Raw genomic sequence first — 21403 nt, forward strand, 5'->3', positions numbered from 1 at the left:
AGTGAGAGTAGGCTTTTTTACCAGCCTGAGGTAGGTGAGACCGGTGTTAAAATACCAAGTCAGAACACAAAGATGGATCACAGACAACTTCAAAGAGACAAAGTGTGTCATTTTGTTGCTTTTATAATCATTTTTTTAAAATTACCACAATAAAAGACATTAAGATTTTATAAAAGGAAAGGTTAGTGTGTATGAGTGCATGTGCATATGAGTGCTAGATGTGAGAGATGAGTTTTGTGAAATGATTTTGCAAATGCAACCACACCAGATCAGAGGGTCAGAAGCAGAGAGGTCCCCAAACATCACTAAGGAGCTGACTCGTATTACCCTCTTGAATCATGAAAGCGTGGTTGATGAGTTAGGGCTTGTGTCAGTAACATCAGGGGATGGATGGTGTTTTTTATGTATGTATGACAGTCCTCTCATTGTTTACCTTTGCAACTGACTTTATTGCTCCTCTTAGTACAGCTTTCACATGGCTTCTTTATTTTCTTGTTCTCGCCCTTGTAGCCAAAACATGTAACCACAGTGCAGTAACATACATCACTGACCCCTCACGGTAAGTTGTAAAACTACTTGATCATCACATTCCTCCTTTCTTAAAAACATTATCATAAGAAGCAGCAACAGAAAACAAAGGATGCCAACACGGATTTTCACTAGGTCTTAATATGTTTTTTTGCTTGTTTGTTTGTTTGTTTTGTTTTGTTTTTTTTTTTGTTTTTTTTTTAACTTATGCATGACCATAACATCGACAATACGCTTAAACTTTGTCTTAAATTACATGAGTATGTGAACTGTCTCTCAGTCTATCTGGCTTCCTGATTACTCTTAATAAGCTTCTTAACACAGGTTCACTTGGAACCTAGTATTCCTGTCTGTGGAAAATGGACACATGGATTCAGACTCACTGTTTACTCCATAGCACTCTTTGATAGTTTTTTTGAGTTTTGAGTAAACTGTGACAATTGGTCTCAGAATCTGTCCTTCCTCTGTTCTCACTGTAAATTGTCATGGAGTCACCTCCTGAAGAACAGTCCTCTATCTATTAGGATCTACAACCCTGACAGTGTCATTGCTTGACAAAGGTGGAAGCTTCTTGGTTGGCTTATCATATAAAATCTTTTGCTTCATCATTTGATGTTGTTGCAACCTTTCCAGATTCAAAACTTTCTGTGGTATGGAGTAGCTCGGCAATGTGGTACATAGATTTCTGTTCATTCGCATCTCAGCAGGTGACAATCCTCTTTCGAGTGGTGATGCTTGGTAGACAAGTAGTGCCATATATGGATCTGAACCACTGTCAGTAGCTTTCTTCAGTAGTCGTCTTAGAATATAGATGCCTTTTTCAGCTTTTCCATTTGACTGAGCATACAGAGGACTGGATGTGACATGCTGTATCTCATACTGCTCTGCAAACTTTTGCCATTCTTTGCTGTTGAAGCAGGGACCATTGTCACTTACCACTATGTGTGGTATGCCATGTCTGGCAAAATGGGTTTGCATGTGAAATAACACTAGTCAATGATGTGTTTGACAATAGTGCCATCTCAGGAAAATTTGATGAATAGTCAATAACTACCAAGTAATCTCTACCCTTCAGATGAAACAGACCCATTTCTACTTTATGCCATGGAGCTGTTGGCATGTCAGCCACAATCATGGGCTCTTTGGTTTGCTTGTTCCTGTGTTTCTGGCATGTTTCACATTTGTTTACCAGTTTCTCAATGTTTTTGTTTATTCTTGTCCAGAAAATTGTCTCTCTTTGCCTTCTTTTACATTTTATTCAACACCGAGATGACCTTCATGTGTCCTGTGCGGTATGTTCTGCCTCAAGCTTTGTGGAATGACAATCCTGTCTTTCTTTAACAACAGTCCAAACTCAGTTCGCCTCTGATGTGGTAGAATAGTGGACAGGATCCTACAGGCCAGCCATTTTCCATGTTGTTTATGACATTCTGTAGCTCTGTGTCTTTGGTGGTTTCTTCAACTATTCCTCTGAACTTTGCATCTGAAACAGGAAGTGCATTAGAAACCGTGTTCACATGGCTTTCAGCATCTTCAGTTGGATTTACACTGTCACCTGTAGGTGTTCGTGAAAGGGCATCTGCAAGTATCTGGTATTTTGCTGGTGTGTAGATCAGTTCAAAGTCACATCTCTGCATTTTCATCATCATGCGCTGCATCCTTTGTGACATCTCATTTAGGTTTTTCTTGATGATGGCAACCAGTGGACGGTGGTCTGTCTCTAATGTAGCTGTGAAATCTCTCCAGTCCAAATACCAATCCTAGGCACTCCTTTTCAATTTGACCACAACACTGTGTCTGTGTCATGGACCTGGATGCAAATGCCACTGGTTTCCAAAGCTCACCTTCAGCCTGCAACAGTACTGCGCCAATGCCATTTTTGAGGCATCTGTTGACATCTTTATGTCCTTGATATCGAAAAAGGTCAACACAGATGCAGTTGTCACTGCCTCTGAGATTTTACCACTTGCAGTTATGTTTGGCTGTCCACTTGAACTCTTTCTCTTTGAGCAAGAGCTCACAGATACATGATGTCTTTGCAGATAAGTTGGGTTATGAAGTTCACCATTACCATGATCCGTAGCACACCTTTGTTGTCATTGGGTTTTGTCATGTTCAGTTAGGCATTGATTTTCTTCTGACCATGTTGGATACATTGTGCAGAGAGCTTGTCTCCCAGGAAAACAATTTCTTGAACCCCAAATTGGCATATCTTTGTTAAGCTTCAGTCCATATCTCTGTATTTACTTCATTACTTTGTTCAGCCTCTCATTGTGCTCTTCGACAGAAGAACCCCAGATAATTATATCATCAACATAGACCAACTCCATCCAGCCCTTCAATGATGTGTTCCATTGCTGTGTGAAATATCTCAAGAAGCTGGGATGATTCTGAAAGGTAATCTAAGGAAACAATACCTGCCAAAGGGAGTATTGAAGGTGCAGTATTTGCTGTTGGTTGTCATCCAGTTTTGTGACATATCTAGCACCTGACATTTCACTGGTGATTTCTTATCTGGTAGTGTTCACGTTTGTTCTTTTCATTTGAATCTTTTGGGTCCATGCATATTCTCAACTTCCCATTCTTTTTCTTTGCACATGGACTTTACCCAGTCTGTTGGTTCCTCAACATTTTTAATCACATCCAACATGGTCATCCTTTCCAGCTCTTTCTTTACTTTATCTCTGAGTGGTGCTGAACTCTATGTACAGGATACACAACTGGCTGTGCATTCTCTTTCAGCTGGATCTTGTATGTGAATGGTAGGAGACCAAAACCTGAGAAAACATCTGCATAGCCTTGGACTGTGAAGTTAACAGAGTCGGCTCCTCACAGTTGCACTGATGTTATTAACTCTTTTCACCAGCTGTAAATCCTCACAGGCGTTATCACCCAGCGGAGATTCAAGACTTTAAGTAATAAAAGAAAAGAGTAGGTGGGGCATTTTTCTCTTTGCTATTACTTTCAGTCTGCATGTGACTAAACACTCGATACTTTGTCTACTGTAGTCTTTCAGTGCAAGTGTTCTGTTCTTTATTGCTGGTTTTACTTTCATTTTTATGTCCGACATGCTAATCAAATTAGCTTTTGCACTGGTGTCCAACTTCATTACAATAAGTGTGCCATTGAGCTGCAGTGGTGCTATCCACTTATCTTTTTAAACTGTTTTTATCTTTGTCTGTGGTTCATTTTCACATTTTACTAAGTCCACAAAGAATGTTTCACTCAGGTCTGTATCTTCCACAACGTTTACAGAATTTCCTTTTCTCTACTTTCTTTTTGAGAAGCATTGCTTAGTGAAATGGTTGTTTCTTTGGCTTATGTCCTGAGCCACAGCACTTGCAGGAAAATATCTCATCCATTCGGTCGGGCTAGCGTGCATCATCTGCCTTTGCTAACTGTGCCATCTGCTACGATGTTACTCACATTAGCTGCACCAGCCGCCATGTTGCAGAAAGTCCTCAAAGGCATTTAGGAGAGTTCATTGGCCTTGCAGCTCTTAATAGCTCCATCAAGCGTGAACTCCATTTCTCTCAGTAGCCTTTTTCTGACGCGACTGCATTTTAAGCTTCTGATCAGTCAGAAAGTTATCAAAGGGCTCTCGTTCTTGTAGTTCTTATGAGAACAGTGGACATCAAATTTGTCAAGCAACTTATCCAGTTTGCCTTTGTCATCTCCATTATCAAAATCAAATGTGCTGTACAATTCAATAGATTGAGGGCCAGCAATAGTCAGAACCAATGCTACTTTCCTTGGGCCGGCTTGTTTCCAGTTCCATGGCTGCAACATGCAGGAGAAACTGCTGTTTGAAGGTGTGCCAGTTGGTGTCAGCATTACCCATCAGCTTCAAATTTTCTGATGGCTTCAGGGAATCCAAAGCTGTCATGATACACTGTTCTGCTGTTTTTAGTCCTGGTACCATGTTTTATTTATGTATTTATGACACAATCCAACTTTATTGCTACTCTTAATGCAGCTGCCACACATCCGCTTTGTTTTCTTGTTCTTGACCTTGTAACCAAAACCTATAACCACAGTGCAGTAACAAACCATTACTGACCCCTTGTGGTAAATTGTAAAACTACTTGATAATCTCAGATGGCTCTGATTTTCCTCCGACCTCCAACCCTCATCCTGTAGCCCAAGGGTTGCCAGTTCAATCCCGGCGCGGAGAGCTCATGTCGAGGTGTCCCTGAGCAAGACACCGAACCCCTAATTGCTCCTGATGGGTCGTGGTTAGCGCCTTGCATGGCAGCTTCCTTCATCAGTGTGTGAATGGGTGAATGTGACGTACATGTAAAGCACTTTGGATAAAAGCACTATATAAGTACAGACCATTTACGATTTTGTTGAAAAAAAGACAGAGGTCATGCTTTTTAAATCCAGTGGCTCTAGCTGTACCCCTTTCTTTGACTTTTCCTCTCTGCATAAAAAATCCAACATCACAAATCTAGGTGTAAAAATGGACCCTAGCCCTGTGGTAAAGCCCTCTTTCTTTCAGTTGAAGGGACTGTCAAGAATCAAGTCCCTCCTGTCACCTTTAGATGGTGGTCCATGTATTTCTTACCTCACACCTGGATTAATGTAACTCTGTTTTTACTAGAAATAGCAGGCTTCCCTCTTTTGCCTACAGCTGGTACAAAATGCTGATTTTTAACTGGTACAAGCAAACAAGAGCACATAACTCCGTATGTAGTGTCACGTTTATTTACAAATCCACTTGAAGACTCTTTTATTATTATTATTATTTTAAGTCTCTTAATGGTCTTGCCCTTTTTTATTTGTCTGAGTTGCTTCATCCTTACATCCCATCACATGCTCTTAGATCAGCTGACCAGATGCTTTTAACTGTTCCGAAAACATTTCAGTAATTGAGAGAAGACAGAGCCTTTTTCAGTTTTAGATCCTAAAATATGGAATGAGCTCCCACTGCAGGCCAGACAGGTTCATTCTCTTGTTGTTTTTAAGACTACTTTAAAACATTATTCCTTAGCTTTCCTTAGCAAGAATGCATTGTCATCTGTGTCTTAATCTTTTACCTTTTGTATGTTCTTGTGTTGTTTTAAATGTTCTTACAGCGCCTGGTCATTTAAAGCTTTTTTTTATTGTTTTATTTGAACTATAGATAGATAGATAGATAGATAGATAGATAGATAGATAGATAGATAGATAGATAGATAGATAGATAGATAGATAGATAGATAGATAGATAGATAGATAGATAGATAGATAGTTCTTTTTTTCTTTTCTTTTTTTTCCTCTCTTTTGTTTTTATTTATTTATTATTTATTGAACAACATTTTGGTCAGAGTGTATGTTGTTTTTAAAGTGCTTCAGAAATCAAATATGGTATGGTATGGTATGATGAGCTCTGTTCTTCCTATGTCCTCCTTCTTTGAACTGTCTCCCATTATACAAGTATATTAATATTGCGGAATTAAATTAAGGACTTATTAACTCTTGGAGTAGCTGAGACTGTAGCCAACAGTCTGTAGGCCCGTCTGTTTATACTTAGAGGAAATGACGTGCGAATGGTTTGAATCGTGCGGGCTAATAAACATTTACAAGCTTGTACAACCCCTGTACTGATCAGCCTTCCCCTCACACTTCTGGGGAAAACGTAGAGCTTCATGCATCCATAATTTCTGTCACAGTAAGTTTTTATTTAATTGACATTCGTTCTGACATTAATTAACAACAGTTATCGAGATGACCATTTTCCTTCAGCTTGGTTGTTGTTGTTGTTGTTAGCTACCAGCGCTAGCTTACTGTTATTTCCCTTAAGCGATATTTAGATTAAATTTAACCACTTAGATTAAGTTACCATGGTTTCGTGAGAGTGAAACGAATGAACGTATAATACTATTTTAAATGGTTAATAGCACATTTTATGGTTTAGCACATAATTGCTTAGTAGCGCTGCTAGTGAATAACTATTAGCTCTTTACTGTGCTAACCCTGGACAGCAAAGCTAGCACAAGAAAGGGTATAACACTGTTGTAATTAATATTTTGTTTGAGTAGTGTTTCATAATGCTTATACGAGCGTTTGTCAATCTTAATCGTTAACGAGTACCTTTCGTAAGAACTGTTTTTGTAACATCTCCTTTTAAGTCTGAGCTCATGTTACTTGGTACATCAATGACAGCTGTTCGGTTTGGTTATTTAAAGTTTACCGTCGCTGCTTCAAATTTTAACCGATTTAATCGTGCATCAGTTGCAATACTTTCACTGTGTTTTTTCTCAGTGGAACTACAGGAAAATACAATGGACCTCCACAAAATAATCCACAGTGCGCTGCACGAATTTATCCAGACTTACATTCCCGATGCAGATCTCAGGTAAACACTGCCCCAGATTTACTGTATTCCCACTGAACTGTAGTCAGCGTTGCTACAGGGTCATTCCATTCTAACATACTATAAACCTTCCAATTCAAGCAAGGAAATGTCTTGAAAACAAAAAGCAAGCACACGCACAAGAAAGGAAAAAAATCCAGTCTCATAAAATCCTAGAGATTAGATTTCTGTTTGTCTTTTTTTGTGCTCACTAGTTACTAACTTCCACTCAACTTTTTATTGATGTGCTTTGATGCAGCACTTTGAGAGCATCCAACTTCTTTTGCAATTATCTTTTGAGGCTTTCCCTCCTTGTGGAGGATGTCAATGATGGTTTTCTGCAACTGTCAGGTCAGCAACCTTCCCCATGATTGTATATTCTGCTGAAATAGACTGACCATTTAAATGCTCAGGAGACCTTTTCGTGCTTTTTGGATTAAGAGTGTGGCACTTAAAGTCTACAACACTGAACCTTTTCACACTATTCTAATTGTCTGAGATTTTGATTTTCGAGTTTTCGTAAGCTGTAAGCCATATTTATCAAAATTATAACAAATAAATGCTTGAAATATCTCAATTTGCATATAATAAGTCTATATAATATATTAGTTTACCTTTTAAGTTGAATTTCTGAAATAAATTAAGGTTTGTGTGATATTCAGATTTTTTAGTTTTACCTGTATTTTGTCAGATTGCATTTCATTTCACAAGTGCATCTTATGCAGGGGGCGGTGACACACAAAATAAAAAGTCAACACATTTTTTTTTATAGAAAATTAAGAAACACACTTTAGAAATCAAGTTTTTCAGCTTCGGTGTGACATTGATATCACATAGAATCTAAATTTGTCTGACTGCAAGAAAGGGAAAACTAGTTGATGAAATAAATTTATAAACCAAAGATTTCGTGGATACTGAATTGAAGTTCCAACCCAGTACTGTGAAAATTAAGAATAAAATAATTTAGAACTCTATATGTATTTATCTACCATTCAATATAGCACACTGGATGATGTTCTTCTATCTTACATCACTGGAGTCTTGGAGGACCTGGGCTCCCAGCAGAGTGTTGAGGAGAATTTCGACGTGGAGATCTTTGCAGAAATGCTGGAAGCTTACATACCTGGATTTGCTGAAATAGACAGGTAAAAAAAAATCATACATTCTTGCTGTTCTGATTATTACTTCTGTTCTGATAATTAAAAGACAAGATCAAAGAACCATAGTACTGAGTCATGTGTTAACACCTTTTTTTCCATTTGCAGTGTCAAAGTTTGTGAAATGATGTTCAATCTGGCTTCAAAACTAGCCACTGCTCGGACCTCAGGTAATACTTGTGCATAAAATATTGTTCCAGGGTTAACATTTCCAAACAGTGAAACCAGACTCTTTGTTGAAGATACGCCAAATACCTATTCTACGTTGTCGATCTTTATTTGTTTATTATTTTATAGCTAATGAAGAAAATGGCGTGCCTAAGGCAAGGACAGAAGAGGTTTCATTGAAACTCGCCACCTTGCCCAGTCAGCCTCCTCCAGGACAAGAACTGCAATGTCTTAAAACTCCAACAGAGGGCGCTACTGCCAAGGTTGTCAGTTGCAATTCACATCAGCACTTTTTTTTTTTTTCCTTTTTTTTTTTTTTTAACTATAAGGAGTTTTTCCTCCTTATGTGTCCTCCATTTATGACTATTATAAACTGCAAATATATATTTATTCAGCTTCCAGTGTCAGAGTGGGAGTCCCAGGAGCAGCACCTGCTGGAGATGTTTCCAAAGTGCAGTTTGTCAGAGGCTCGCAGTGCTTTGTCTATCACAAAAGGAGACATGGAGGAAGCTGTACGCCTTATCATAGAAGGTGATGTCCAGCTCAGCCCCACTCCTCTTAATGTGAGTCTGTTGCACACAGAAGCATTGCTATTAAGTTCACCTCAGCTGCTCCCCACATTGTTTTAGTTCATGGACCGGGTTGAAACTATCCTATTGCCATAGGTAAACCATGGGAAGAGTATGCCCTTATTGGCAGACCAGAAACTTAAAGAGAGCATCCTTGAGAAGTGAGTAAGACAGCTCCTATTGTTGTTTAGCAGAACTGTCCTCACTTTCAGGTTAATAAACATTTTCTATCTCAATAGGTACATGCTAGTGGACAGAGAAGAAGATAATAAAACACACCGGCCTGTCGCCCCTAAAGATGTAAGATTGTGGTTATACTCAGGTTTACACATTGCATCTGTTTCAAACTATATTATTATTATTATGCTGTTTTTTTGGTCAGGCTCCAAAGAAGCTCGTTCGCTACCATGGCAACCAGGTAGTAACAACAAAAGGAGAGCGATATCAGCTTGTGAAGAAAAATGAGACTGAAGACATGAAAAAGACATACGTCAATCTGAAGCCCGCACGGAAGTACAGGTTCCATTGATGATTAGCACAACACAGTAAAAGCAGCTAATGACGATACTGTTTACAACATTTTTTATTTATTACGTTTAGTTTGCCTGAATTTGTTGTATACTTTCCCCAAATAATGGTTAACAATTTTAGTGTGCCAGTGGCTTATTTTAAAATGCTGTTACCATTATATGCCTTGGTTAAAACTTTAGTCAGGATGGTGTAACCAGTGTTCATGTTTGTGTAACAGCTTAACGGGTTTATTTTTGGCCACCTCAGCAGGTCTGATGTTGCACTGACAACATTTATTTTTAAGTTTTCTTTTGCTCTTCATTTTACCTGGACTTTCTTTAATCCTGGAAAACAGATTTGTGATGAGGATATCAAGTTCTCTATATTCATGTTTGTAAATCAGTGCTAGTGGTGCTGTCGGGTTTATTCAGGACATTTGTTTAATTATTTTTGTACATGTCTTGATGCCAATTTGTTTCAGATCCATTTTAATATTCGTGTCATATTTAACAAGATCTGAGTGTTCTGAAAGTGTTTGCCTTGATGTAAAATTATGTTAGGCCTAAGTGGAAGCACTCAGTTATATTCTTGAGCATGTCTTTCTGGTTATGATAGAAGGATATATGTTAGTAAGTAAAGTTTTACACTTTTTTTTTTTCTTTTTTTTTTTTTTTTTCTTTTGCTGTTGTAATGATTGATTAGTTGGTGAAACAAAATTCAAAACATGAGTCTTGGCTCAAAACCTTTGTAAAATAACCAGACTAAAGGAACCTATTTAATATTTGTCACAGACTCAGCTTGCCCCCACAAAACAAAAAGTATTCTGAATGCTGCTCACTATAAATGTATATTTTTTTACTGAAACAATTAGAAAGTATTAGAAGAAAGTTTACAATTAACAGTGCTATCATGTCTTGTCATATTGAATTTTAGGACTTTAGGTACCTCCACGTGCCAGGTGAAATGTGTTGCTGGAGGAGTTCATTTTAAACTCCATTATCTTTGTTTTTGATGTAGTTGTTTATATTTGCCGAGTGTTCATTGATATGCAGCCATGTTTCCAAAACGTTTGAGGTGTACTGTAAAATGAAAAACAGGATAAAAATATTTGCTGATCACATAAATCCCTACATTCAAGTGGAAAGAAACTACTAAAGCAACCTTGAAACTGAGAAAAGGGGAGCAACACAAGTGTATTGGTAAAATAATCATAATTAAGTCAGTTGAGCTAAGTTTCTGGGGATTTCATCATAATGAGACTTTGACCATCTTGGGTCTGCACAGTGGTGAGTTGGTTAGCACTGTCACCTCACAGCTAGAAGGTTCCTGCTTCCAGTCTTGTCTTTCTGTGTGGAGTTTACATTTCCTCCCTGTGTAAATTCCTCTCACAGTCCAAAAAGATTCTTGTTAGGTTGATTGGTGCTTCTAAATTTTTCTTAGGTGTGGGCATGAGTGGTTGTCTTTCTTATCTCTTGCCCCTGTGATGGACCAGCAGCCTGCCCAGGGTGTACTCTGCCTCTCACCTAAGAACCACTGGGACATGCTCCAGCCCTCTGGAACCCTGCATTAGAATAAGGTATAGACGGGATGGATGGATGAATATCTTCACAAGGGACAAGTTGGAATAGTAGCTGTGATTGGTCATTTTTCATGGTCTGGGAAAATAATTATAATAAAGATCACCCAATTTAAGACAGTATAAAAGGGAAAAGATTAAACAACAGGACCCCCAGCTGAGACATTTATGTAACAATATTTGTCTAAGTTTTTTATGATTTGGTAAGCATTTCAGAAACAAAAGGGTCTATGTGATTTGTAAATCTATTTTACATACATTTTTCAGCATCACAACTTATTTGGAAACTGAATTCTACTAGTAAAGGTGCAAGATGGTGTGCTTCAAGCGCGTTTGCTTTTTACTGCAGTGGTTCTCATTTGTGAATTTTGCTTTTCTTGTGACTACTTGTTGAACAAATATAGATTTAATTTCTTGTATAGTATGATAATGACTTGGATGGATTTTCTTTACTAAGATATACTGTTTGTGTTCCCTTATGAATCTATTTGGAGCAAGTAAGTTGTTTTAAAGAGATGATGTAATACTTTCCTGACTGTAATGTTTCACTAGTTTGGTGTTGTGATGTTACTCATGCTTATCAGCAGCGATATTATCCTTAATTACTAAGTGGTGTTACTGTAGAACACATTCTGGATTTCCTGGATCTGATGGCAACGGAGTTTTAAACCCTGGCTTTGAGAACCTGCTAACATACAATTTTTAGTAAATATTAATTTTTGTAGCCTATCTTGTACATTGTATTCATTTACTTATATGCACAATTAATTTAAAAGATTTGGTGTGGAACATCTTATTTCAAAACATTTTATTATTCATTCTTAAATCTGCAGTGTAGAACTTTATAAACTTTCATCATAAGGACAAGGAGACCACACGTTCAAAAACAAAAGAAAAACGAGCATTCATTATTAAAAACAAATCTCTAACAACTGCTTTCAATCCCACCTTTAAAGCCTTTTAATGCTTTTGAAAGCAATTAAAATAGAAAAATTAAACATCAACTTGTGTTGTTGCCATGCCAAAAATAAGCAAGGCACAGAGTATTGAAAATACTATTAATCCCAGAGGGAAATTGCAATATTAAGCAAACTCTTAACCCAAAATAGAAATGGAAATTAAACATCAGTTTTCTCAACTAAATTCTTTTTTTCCATATGAATCTGCACTCATTTTTATTGTGCAATTAGAAATAAACATGCACCTTTTCAAAAACTAAAAAGGATTAAACCAATGTCTGAGGCAAATACTTCTGAATCTGAAGATTACTATACTGGCTTGGAGGTTGGTTTGGCACGTACAGCAAAATATAGAAAATTATCCCCTCTTTAAGTAATATACATGTCTACAGAGGCTGCATAAAAAATAAGTGCATTCCAGAGGGGCATTAATCTGTATTGAAGCAGAGTATTGAATGAACCAGGTTATTCATCCAGCCTGACATGCAGATGCAAAGCTGTCCACTAGATGGTGCACTACGCTAGACTGCAATAACCGATGCAAAGCTACATTCCAGATAGTCCTGCAAGCTCCATCAGCTATTACAGCTGTAACAAAACTAATATTGTTGCAGCTCAATGAAACCACTTTTGCACTAATGAGAATCCTAACTGTTCTTATTCCCTGGAAATAGCTCCGATAGTCAGAATCATCAGTAGTTTCTTTAGATCCTTCATGATAATTGTATTTACAAATAAAATTGCAGCAAAATTATTTTTGACATTCTCGTGCCTGTTACTGGTGTGCTGGAAAGCATATCCAGTAAAGCCCTTGAAATACAAGCCAAGCATTCGAGAGCTTTTAAAGGACAAAAAGCCATGACTATTTCAAAAAGGGGAAAAAGGTGCATCTTTCTGCTATAAGCACCCTTGTTACATCCTTATATGTTAATCATATTTTATCAGTGCTTAATTACTGTACTTTAGTGATTAAAATTTTTTCAAATCATACTAATTTAGCTGATTACCATCTAAGGCCATCTCATTAGTACACTCAGAGATAATATGATATTCCAAAAACACCAAGTTGTAAAAGCTATCTTTTTGAGAAAGATGGGGAATAAAATATGACCATTTCAAATCAATCACAACTTATTCCTTGCTTAAAGAAAATGTTCTCTATTAAACTGATGCCTTCTGTATTTATAGGATAAGAACCCCGGGACACATCCAAAAGTGGTCAGAACACTGAAGTTGCTCCATTGGTACCAATCTCAGACAATTTACAATTAAGGCCAATAGCTTAAACTGTACAACTGCTGAGAAAACATTGACATGGTTACATCTTCTGGTCTTTTTTCAAAGACAAAATAAAAACTTTCAAGTAGGTTGAAATCCCATGAATTACTGAGATGCTTCCTCTTCTATCTGTTGTATTTGCAACGACAATGGCGCTGGGACTGAAGCAGAATAGTTTCAGTGTTGCAGCTTACTGCCATGCAGTGACATGTAGCTCCAATGATAGAATGCACATTAAACACACACACAGTCTTTCTCTCACACACAGCAGTGTCACTTTCATATGCAAACAGAATCCAGAGCAGTTCATTTGACAGTTTCAAGACTGGAGGCTTAACCGAGATCCTGGTCATATCTCCCCCTGATCATTGTTTTCAGTAGAGGTCCAACCTGCAAAAAAAAAAAAAAAAAAAATGGCTGCTTAATTAAGTCATACTTGTTACATTGTTTTATTCACCGTCCTAGGCAGCATATATTTTTCCTTTGTACTAAATCAAGCAACCTATAAATATTCACAGTAATTGGGTTGCTGGGACGGTCAGCATGCCCCAGGGATTTCATGCAACAGGTGACCTAAATGTAGATCTAGCTTTATGTTCTAGAAATGGGCAGTGTGACATTCATGTGCAGACAGTGTGGTGATGAAGTGCTTTTACCTCATGTGGATCTCCAAGTGCTTCTCCCAGCATCTTCTCAATATTCCTCATGATGGCAACCTTCTGATGGGCTCGCAGTGGGTACTCTATCCTCTTAGGTGTAGGTGCTCCCTAAACAACAGGTAGACAGGCCACAAAGAAATTTAGTGGGAAAGATAACTACAATACTCAAAAGGGATTGTAGTGACTCAAACATACATACTTTGTACCAGAAGTTTACAGTAATCGTCACTCCACCATTTAACAATGATTCAATGTGATGCCACCTTAAGAGAGAAGAAAAAGTCATAAAGCTTGCTGTCAAAGAGCAGTTTTTTAAGTACAAACTATCACCAAACTGGAAGGAAACTATTGTTTTAAGGCAAATATCAGGGATGTAAATAAAGGATTGTTTTGGAAAAACTATGAGCACAGTCAACAAATTAAAATAAAGCAAGAAAGGCAAAGTGTGATAAGAGAGAAAGAACTTTAACTGCAGTGGAGCACTGTTTCTTACCGACGTGTGAGAATATATATGTCTTTGAGCTCATGTACAAGTAAACTGTCTAACAACTAAATACTATGTACTTTCTTTTCAGTTAGGAATCATTACTGGACACAGATTTACAAACAAGCCTCACAGTTTAACACAGTAGCTTGCCACATCATAGATACAGGAGCAAAGATACCACATTTGCATTGAAGATGTGCGTTTGTGTGTATATCGAACCTGCTTCATACTGAATAATTGTGAATTTTAGCTTATTTCTATTGTTATAAAACCACCTGCCAGCTAATTTATTTTATTAGACCAATTAAATCATTGATTTAAAATGATAAGTCTACACCTAAAGGCTGACCAGCTGCTACTGTACACTTTTTTAATACAGCCAATAATAAAGATTAATAGTTATTATTAATTTAGATATTCTGTTTATCCTTAATTATCATCCTCATAATCTCCCTTTAGGCACAAGCATGCAACTGGAAGATATAAAGTAACAGAGTTTCTACATATACTAATATTTGTTAGTGAAATTTGCCCACTCTGCAAAAGCAGACTTATCACGTGTTAAGCATTTAAGCCTTTTTTTTTATCTATTTATTTTTCCCAACTACAGCTGCACTACAGTCACTTCTGGTAGCACACATTTAGTAATGCTTACCCCGTCAATGATACAGTATAAACAACGGCTTCTTGCATATTAGGGTATTATATTGAAATGCTGGCAAGGTTTTGAAAAATTTGGTGTCCTAATATGATGACCTGTTTTTCTAATAAATACATAAATATATAATTTCTATAGAAACATAGGGGAGCACTTCTTACCAATACATTGGGATGTAAAGGACATCTCCAGGTTCTACGACAGCTTCATAGCCCACAACATTTTTAAAATTAGGAAACTTCTCATAGTCAGGATTATCAAAATCAACCTAAAAACAAAAGAATATACTGCTGATGAAAAACATTTACACACTGTCCTCTATAAATCTTTTAATACATACAAAGAAATGAACTTAAAAATGTATGTATAAAAATATTTTTACAAAAAGTTTATTTTAACTTTAAGTATTCTTAACAGAATACCTTCATAACACTGCACTGAATAAGCAACATTAGCATCATCAGACTTGAGTGTGATTTTACATTATTTACCTGGCTTTGTCTGTCACAAGGGTGATGGACAGGGTATGGATACAGATACTCAAACTGGTCAGGAGGGAAGAGAATGCATCTCTTATGACCTTTGATCTGTGCAAAGAAGTTCTGCTGCTCGTCATAATGTGCTGGTGTCACATTGCCTGAGAGAAAATTAATAGAAAACACAATGTGCAAATCAGTAGCAGCAGAAACATTTGTGGTTGCAGAGGTGATATCAAACTTTTTGCAGCACAAACTGCAACTCTTATGCAATAATTAAATACTATGAGAACCTTACCTTCCATGCCCACAAGTAGCAGGTTGGATGTCAGCTGTCCCCAGTTTCTCTTGGCTTGTTGCTTGTTGATCCAGTTCCAGTTGAACCCAAGAAAGTCGACAACAATCTTCTTTCCTACTGTGTCATTCAGGGTCTGCTGGAGATAGACTCTTGAAATGCACGAGAAGAGACATAAATTATGTATGAGCACCATAACTTACACAGAGGCCTGAAACAAGCCCAATGCAGCTTATTTTCTCTACAGGACATCTGCTCGTTTATAAACCATGAGGATAAATGTGACATTTAGGGAGGTGGACAGTGTAAGGCTAAAGAAATAGCAACCACTGAGTGTCAGTAATTGATCTGTGCATGTGTGTGGCTGATCAAGTCAGGTCACATTATTAAGCTTCTCATCCGATTCTCCTTTATAAATGCTTAGTCATAAATTCTTAGTCATTTGCTCCACTTTCTTGTGCTGTATTGCATTTCATGAGAGAATATCTTGCACTGACAAACACACCAGCAGTACGTGCACATCATGTCCTTTTACTCTTGGATGAGCTTCAAAGGCAGAAATGTTTGGAGATACAACCCCGGCAAAACTAATTAACACATAAGCTTACGTTACATTTTTTCATATCTTACCTATCCTCTCCTCCCATTTCCTCTGTTTTATGCATTTTATCCACAAATTCTGCAAATTTCATTTCCATTCGTCGAGACTTAGGGACAAAGTTCTCAAAGTTGCACATTTTCTTCTCGTCATAGTAGAGGAATTTGTGGTTTTCCGAAATGTAAACAGAGAAGTCTCCATTTCCAATGTTCTCCAGGAGGTATGGGATGTCCCATTTGAGAGCTGGGTAAACGAGGTTTGTGTCTGTTAAAACCACCGGTTCCTGACAAGAGAGAAGAACATTTCAGCACAATAATATAACAAAATCTACATGTTTAGTCACATATTTCACTTGCATAAAAAGTAAGCTCCCTTCAAGGAATAAGTTATATAACCATGTTTATTACAAGATGCTTTTTCTTTTTTGTGAATAATAGTTTAAATTACTTTAAATTACTATAATATAATTCTATAATTCTATGTAAAAGGTGTAATATATGACTTTATGAGATCATCTAAAGTTGCACTTGAACAGCATCTTCAGATTTAACCCCTATAGATGCTGCTTGTGTATATCTTTGGTCCCATTTCATACTTTATTCATCACATATTACATCTATCATTTTGAGTACTGCTATGCCATCATCACAAAGCTTTGGTCCCTTTATAGATTAGTAACTCAGAAAAAAAACTACTAAGTCATTAAAAGCAGCTCTGAATACTCAATGTGTTGAGCACTTTTGAGCAGTTCTGGTATGTGATGAGCTAGAACTTGTGTACATATATAAGGGTGACAGGTAGTCACATTGATGATCATCTTTAAGATCACCGTTTCATTTATCAGGCAGATGTGATCCCTTTCACATGCTTAGGCCTTTGTGGTTTGACTTATGTCATGTTACAGAATGTTCCATTTTTTTGTTTGTTTTTGTTTTTTTAAATAAAGATTGTAAAACCATTTCTGAGTATTATAGTCTTGTGACTATTTGTCCGTGCACCAACATAATGAAGGGTGTTTCAGTCTGATAAGAACTATATTACTCCATGATTGTCGTTTCCACACAAGCACACCAGAGAATTCCTGCAATTTTAATGTTTAACTCTGTCCACAGCTGCAAATCCACTACATCTCAACCACTTCTCCCGTGAGAGGCATTCCAACAAATGCAAATACTCTTATATCAATGCTACAGTTATAAATATCTACAATACCAATGGCTGAGTGGAAAGCATCATGCAGGCCAGCAAAAAAGAATATGGAGCGTGACATCTGAATATGCTAACTCACTTGCCACAAATCCTGCAGAGTCCTACCTGGTCTATTCATACATGGACTCATTCAGACGTTCATAAATTTATTACTAGCAAGCTGACTAGGTTATCTGCATGCAGCCACATGAAGAATGAAAATGAATTTTCATGGCTTTGACGGAGATGTGGCAATGGCTTCCATCTCTACATATCATAAACATGGTTTACTACTTCACACATTAAAAGCCACAGGATAAAACTCCATGTAAAGATGCAACTTCTGGTTTTTTAAATAGCATGCATTACAGTTATTGTGGACAGGGTTGGTTAGTAAAGCATCTACTGTAGTCAAGATTATGTAATCTGATAATTATATTAGAAAAAATGTATTATCACATTTGAGTACATCTTTACAAACATGGCATCAAAAACTTAAAGGAAAAAAAATAAAGCACAAGTGTAGACAATTATGCCATCATCAAGCTGTTTGGCTTTATTTATTATAAGCACAGTGTATGTTCTTTATAAGTTATTCCTCTGAAGTCAGTTTTGATATTGGTGTGGGAATTGATTTATGAAATGCTGGGTTTTGTTTTTGAAAATGTCTACTTATTGTCAATTATCAAAATGCAACTTGTGTTTGCCTTTAAAGTTTATATATATATATATATATATATATATATATATATATATATATATATATATATATATATATATGACTGTCAATTTGGTATAAAATGTGCTATTTTTATTGCTGGATTTGTATTCTCATAAACATTAGATTTTTTTTTGGGGGGGGGAGGGAGGGTTCTTTGACACTAATTAATTCCAGTTAAAAAAAAAACATTTGTAGCACCTGTATCAGTCTAAACATATCGCGAAATAGCACGCGCGAGCGCACTACCTGTATTTGAGCGGTATCCATGGCAACACGACCACACAACCACACACACACACACACATACACACGTGGCTCCGAGGCCTACGTGACTAACTGAACGTAGCTCGATGTGCGCGCTCCCGCTGCCCGCCTGCCTCGCGCCGGCTGCAGTTTCACTTTCGCTGGAGGAAGCTCATTGGGACTCATTGGGCAATGAAGCTCAAACTCCACATGCCGTTAAAAGACTGCTTAAACTTTCTGACTCGTGCATTCCTGAATTTAGTAGCAGCAGCTGTGGCTATATTATCCAAAATGGCAACGGCACGCACATGAAATACTCTCGTGATGTGATCAGTACTGTCTGAGCCCTGCTGTTCATAATATAACTATAAATGCATGTATGTGTTTATCCATTCATTTGTGTTGTTTGAGTTTAAACTAACACAATGGTTTGCTCGGAGAGTCTGCTTTAAATTAAGATTACAATGCCTCCTGAAATTAAACAAATAAATAATACCGTTGTTTTTGTTTGTTTTTTTTTATCTTTAAATTGTTTGTTTCTCAGTTACATTCAGTAGGCTTCCTTTAGAAACTTTAATTATTCTGTGGATGAACTGACTGCCCTCCTAACCTGCTTTGACAGCACATCCCTCATACTCATGACTTCTTGGAAATAGAAATTAAAAACTTAAAAAAATCTAAAATTCTATTCACTTGAACTGAGCCATTTTGGAAAGTTATTTAAACGTGGAGTTCATTTAACAAGGTAGTTGTTGCTACTCAAGCAATTAAACATGTTAGAAGTTAGTGTGTAAGAGTAAAGCACAGTGGAGAAAAAAAACTTGGCCCACTTAGAGATGTACTAACGACGACATCTTTCTATTTCTGTGCATACAACTCAGAGTAGAAGGGGAAATGTCCAAATCTATTTGTAATGTTAGTGATTGTTTTCGCCTGTATTTGGGTTAGACACTGGATTCAATAACTAGCAAGTTGTTGCAGTTGTTTTCTTATGATTACAAGCCACAGAGGTCACCCTGGCCTCTGTGGCTTGTAAACATAAGAAAACAACTGCAAACAGGGTCAGCTAGTATGTGTTCAGGCATCTGGCTGTGACATTAAACAGTAAATAAGTACCCAGCCAAATTTCTTAAAAAACGAGTGCAAAGGCAGAGTGTGGGTGGAAGAAGGACCCTCTGAATTTTGGTGCAGATTTTTAAAATTGTGCAACACGTAATTTACCTTTATTCCAATTACAATATTAGAAATTATATTCTAATTTCTTAGTGTCGTGTTGCATCCAAACCTGACCGCATTTACATGTAACTGAGAAACCTGAACATCAGCTCAACAAGATCAGCTGTTTGGGGGGTTATCAACAAGATCAGCTGTTTGGGGGGTTATTTCACAATACAAGGATTACAAGTCTTATGTTATAACACTGGAACCTTTCAGGAGCAGGTAAATTAGGTGTGGCTTTATTTGATAGCACAGTCAAGCACAAACACCGTTCAAGGCTCAAGCTAAAATAGACACCAAATTAACAAAGATTGAAGTTCGTTATTATTTGCTAAAATATGAATAGCTGCTGCGTGTGTATCAGTGTTTTCACTGTCTCTGTACACCAGGGACAGATGGATTTGCATTTGTTGAAGATAACCCTACAGCTGGCGTCAGATAAAAGAGGGGAAATCCTCCTCAATTTGCCGCTGCTTTCTGCTTTGTTTACACTCTTTTGGCATTTCGCATCTGTGTGTGCAACAATGGGGTCTGCAGATGTTTTCAAAGGAAATACTTTACGTCGTATCGATAGTTTGATTATACTTTAACTTAAATCTCAATGGGCTTTGCAACACTTTGGTACTCTGCGGATGAGATTTATTGCCACGCATTCAAGTCACTTGGGAAACATTTTTTTAGCAGGAAAAAAATACTGAGACATTCCCAACTACATTTTTAACTTTCACTGTCATCAGTTGGAACTATCGTTTTTGACCTGACTGAGCCACAGATTACTGAGCCATACTGTTCATAAAGTTTGTGGTGCAACTCTATTTGGCTGGTTCCTTAATGGAAAAACTCTGCAATCCCTTAACTGATATAAACACTGTCTGATTAAAATGTAAGTAAGCTCAGTTTTCGCATTTACCTCATTGTTTATTAGCATCTCTGCCCTGGGATCCGTATGAGACAGCCTGGGAATAGGCTTGGTTGGGAACGAGTATTTTCGGAGCTGAGAGTCGTCCCATCCCCTGCTCTGGACGCCAGAGAAAGCGGCGCCACCTTCGCTCGTCGTCGGATCAGCCCCCACAACGGTCGCCGCTGCCATGGTCCTCGAAGAGCGCCGATTTGCTGCAGCCTCCGTCCTCCTCACAATGAACCTACCAGCAACTGGCCGCTTTACAGTACCCTGCTAGGCTTCACGGTCAGCTGCGGGACTATCATGCAAACCTTCCCTTCCGCACTTTATAATTTATGAAAAGAGGCTGCGCTTTTCATTCATCAGTAATGTTTCACCGCCGCTCTGTTCCGCGTTTAAGTGTTTACACGCCGTGTTGACAGGCAGAAAGCAAACGAGGCGAGACAAAGTACTCAGGGAAACATTTTCACAATTTCATGACCAGAATAATCCACAGCGACACCTAGAGTTGAGAGTGACCAAATGTGTAATGTCTAATCCTTACCACAAGAGGGAGCTGATGTACTATTTATGTTTTTCTGTAATCAACATGCGTTTTCACAAAAACAGCATAGAAACAGTTATAAAAGATACAAAATATATCACAGGTGATTGCTTTCATCTACACCACAGTCTTTTAAGCTATGACGTGTTTATACACTACTTACAAATGATAAATAAATTGCACCATGGTTGTTTTGCTTGAGTAATCACACATTAAAAGTTACCTATGCTTACATTTCCTTCAAGAAAAAGGACAGATTCAAACCTGCAATGTTGTAATTTTGCTTCAGACAGTATAAACAAGATCAGTTAAAAAAAAAGCAAGTGATAAACC

At 37.5% G+C, this 21403-nt stretch overlaps 2 protein-coding genes across 3 annotated transcripts; one reads left to right on the plus strand and one right to left on the minus strand.

The window, feature by feature from the left end:
* Positions 1 to 6070: 6070 nt before the first annotated feature.
* On the plus strand, positions 6071 to 11569 carry cuedc2 (CUE domain containing 2). Of its 2 annotated transcripts, none has more exons than XM_042010812.1 (9): positions 6071 to 6181; positions 6777 to 6868; positions 7867 to 8010; positions 8131 to 8192; positions 8320 to 8453; positions 8586 to 8753; positions 8856 to 8920; positions 8999 to 9059; positions 9142 to 11569. In XM_042010812.1, the coding sequence occupies exons 2-9, from the start codon at positions 6795 to 6797 to the stop codon at positions 9286 to 9288; spliced, it is 855 nt and encodes a 284-aa protein (XP_041866746.1). In that variant the 5' UTR covers positions 6071 to 6181; positions 6777 to 6794; the 3' UTR covers positions 9289 to 11569. The 2 variants fall into 2 exon arrangements, with proteins under 2 accessions (XP_041866746.1, XP_041866745.1); XM_042010811.1 differs by having other exon boundaries at positions 6786 to 6868.
* A 1227-nt stretch (positions 11570 to 12796) lies between these two features.
* On the minus strand, positions 12797 to 20960 carry hif1an (hypoxia inducible factor 1 subunit alpha inhibitor). Its single transcript, XM_042010809.1, has 8 exons — positions 20536 to 20960; positions 16288 to 16538; positions 15661 to 15809; positions 15378 to 15523; positions 15048 to 15154; positions 13941 to 14004; positions 13739 to 13849; positions 12797 to 13472 (listed from the first exon to the last, which is right to left on the minus strand). The coding sequence occupies exons 1-8, from the start codon at positions 20713 to 20715 to the stop codon at positions 13416 to 13418; spliced, it is 1065 nt and encodes a 354-aa protein (XP_041866743.1). The 5' UTR covers positions 20716 to 20960; the 3' UTR covers positions 12797 to 13415.
* Positions 20961 to 21403: the final 443 nt, after the last annotated feature.

The sequence above is a fragment of the Melanotaenia boesemani genome, chromosome 16, assembly GCF_017639745.1.
Source record: "Melanotaenia boesemani isolate fMelBoe1 chromosome 16, fMelBoe1.pri, whole genome shotgun sequence".
Classification (NCBI taxonomy): Eukaryota; Metazoa; Chordata; class Actinopteri; order Atheriniformes; family Melanotaeniidae; genus Melanotaenia; species Melanotaenia boesemani.

Bases quoted from the DNA above. Each gene is read 5' to 3' on its own strand.
- cuedc2 (XM_042010812.1), top strand. From the start codon at position 6,795: ATGGACCTCCACAAAATAATCCACAGTGCGCTGCACGAATTTATCCAG. The intron at 8,011-8,130 runs GTAAAAAAAAAT...TTCCATTTGCAG, and splicing joins GGATTTGCTGAAATAGACAG to TGTCAAAGTTTGTGAAATGA. The intron at 8,921-8,998 runs GTGAGTAAGACA...CTATCTCAATAG, and splicing joins AAAGAGAGCATCCTTGAGAA to GTACATGCTAGTGGACAGAG.
- hif1an (XM_042010809.1), bottom strand. From the start codon at position 20,715: ATGGCAGCGGCGACCGTTGTGGGGGCTGATCCGACGACGAGCGAAGGT. The intron at 15,810-16,287 runs GTAAGATATGAA...GTGCATTTCAAG, and splicing joins GAAATGGGAGGAGAGGATAG to AGTCTATCTCCAGCAGACCC. The intron at 15,524-15,660 runs GTAAGGTTCTCA...ATTTTCTCTCAG, and splicing joins GCTACTTGTGGGCATGGAAG to GCAATGTGACACCAGCACAT.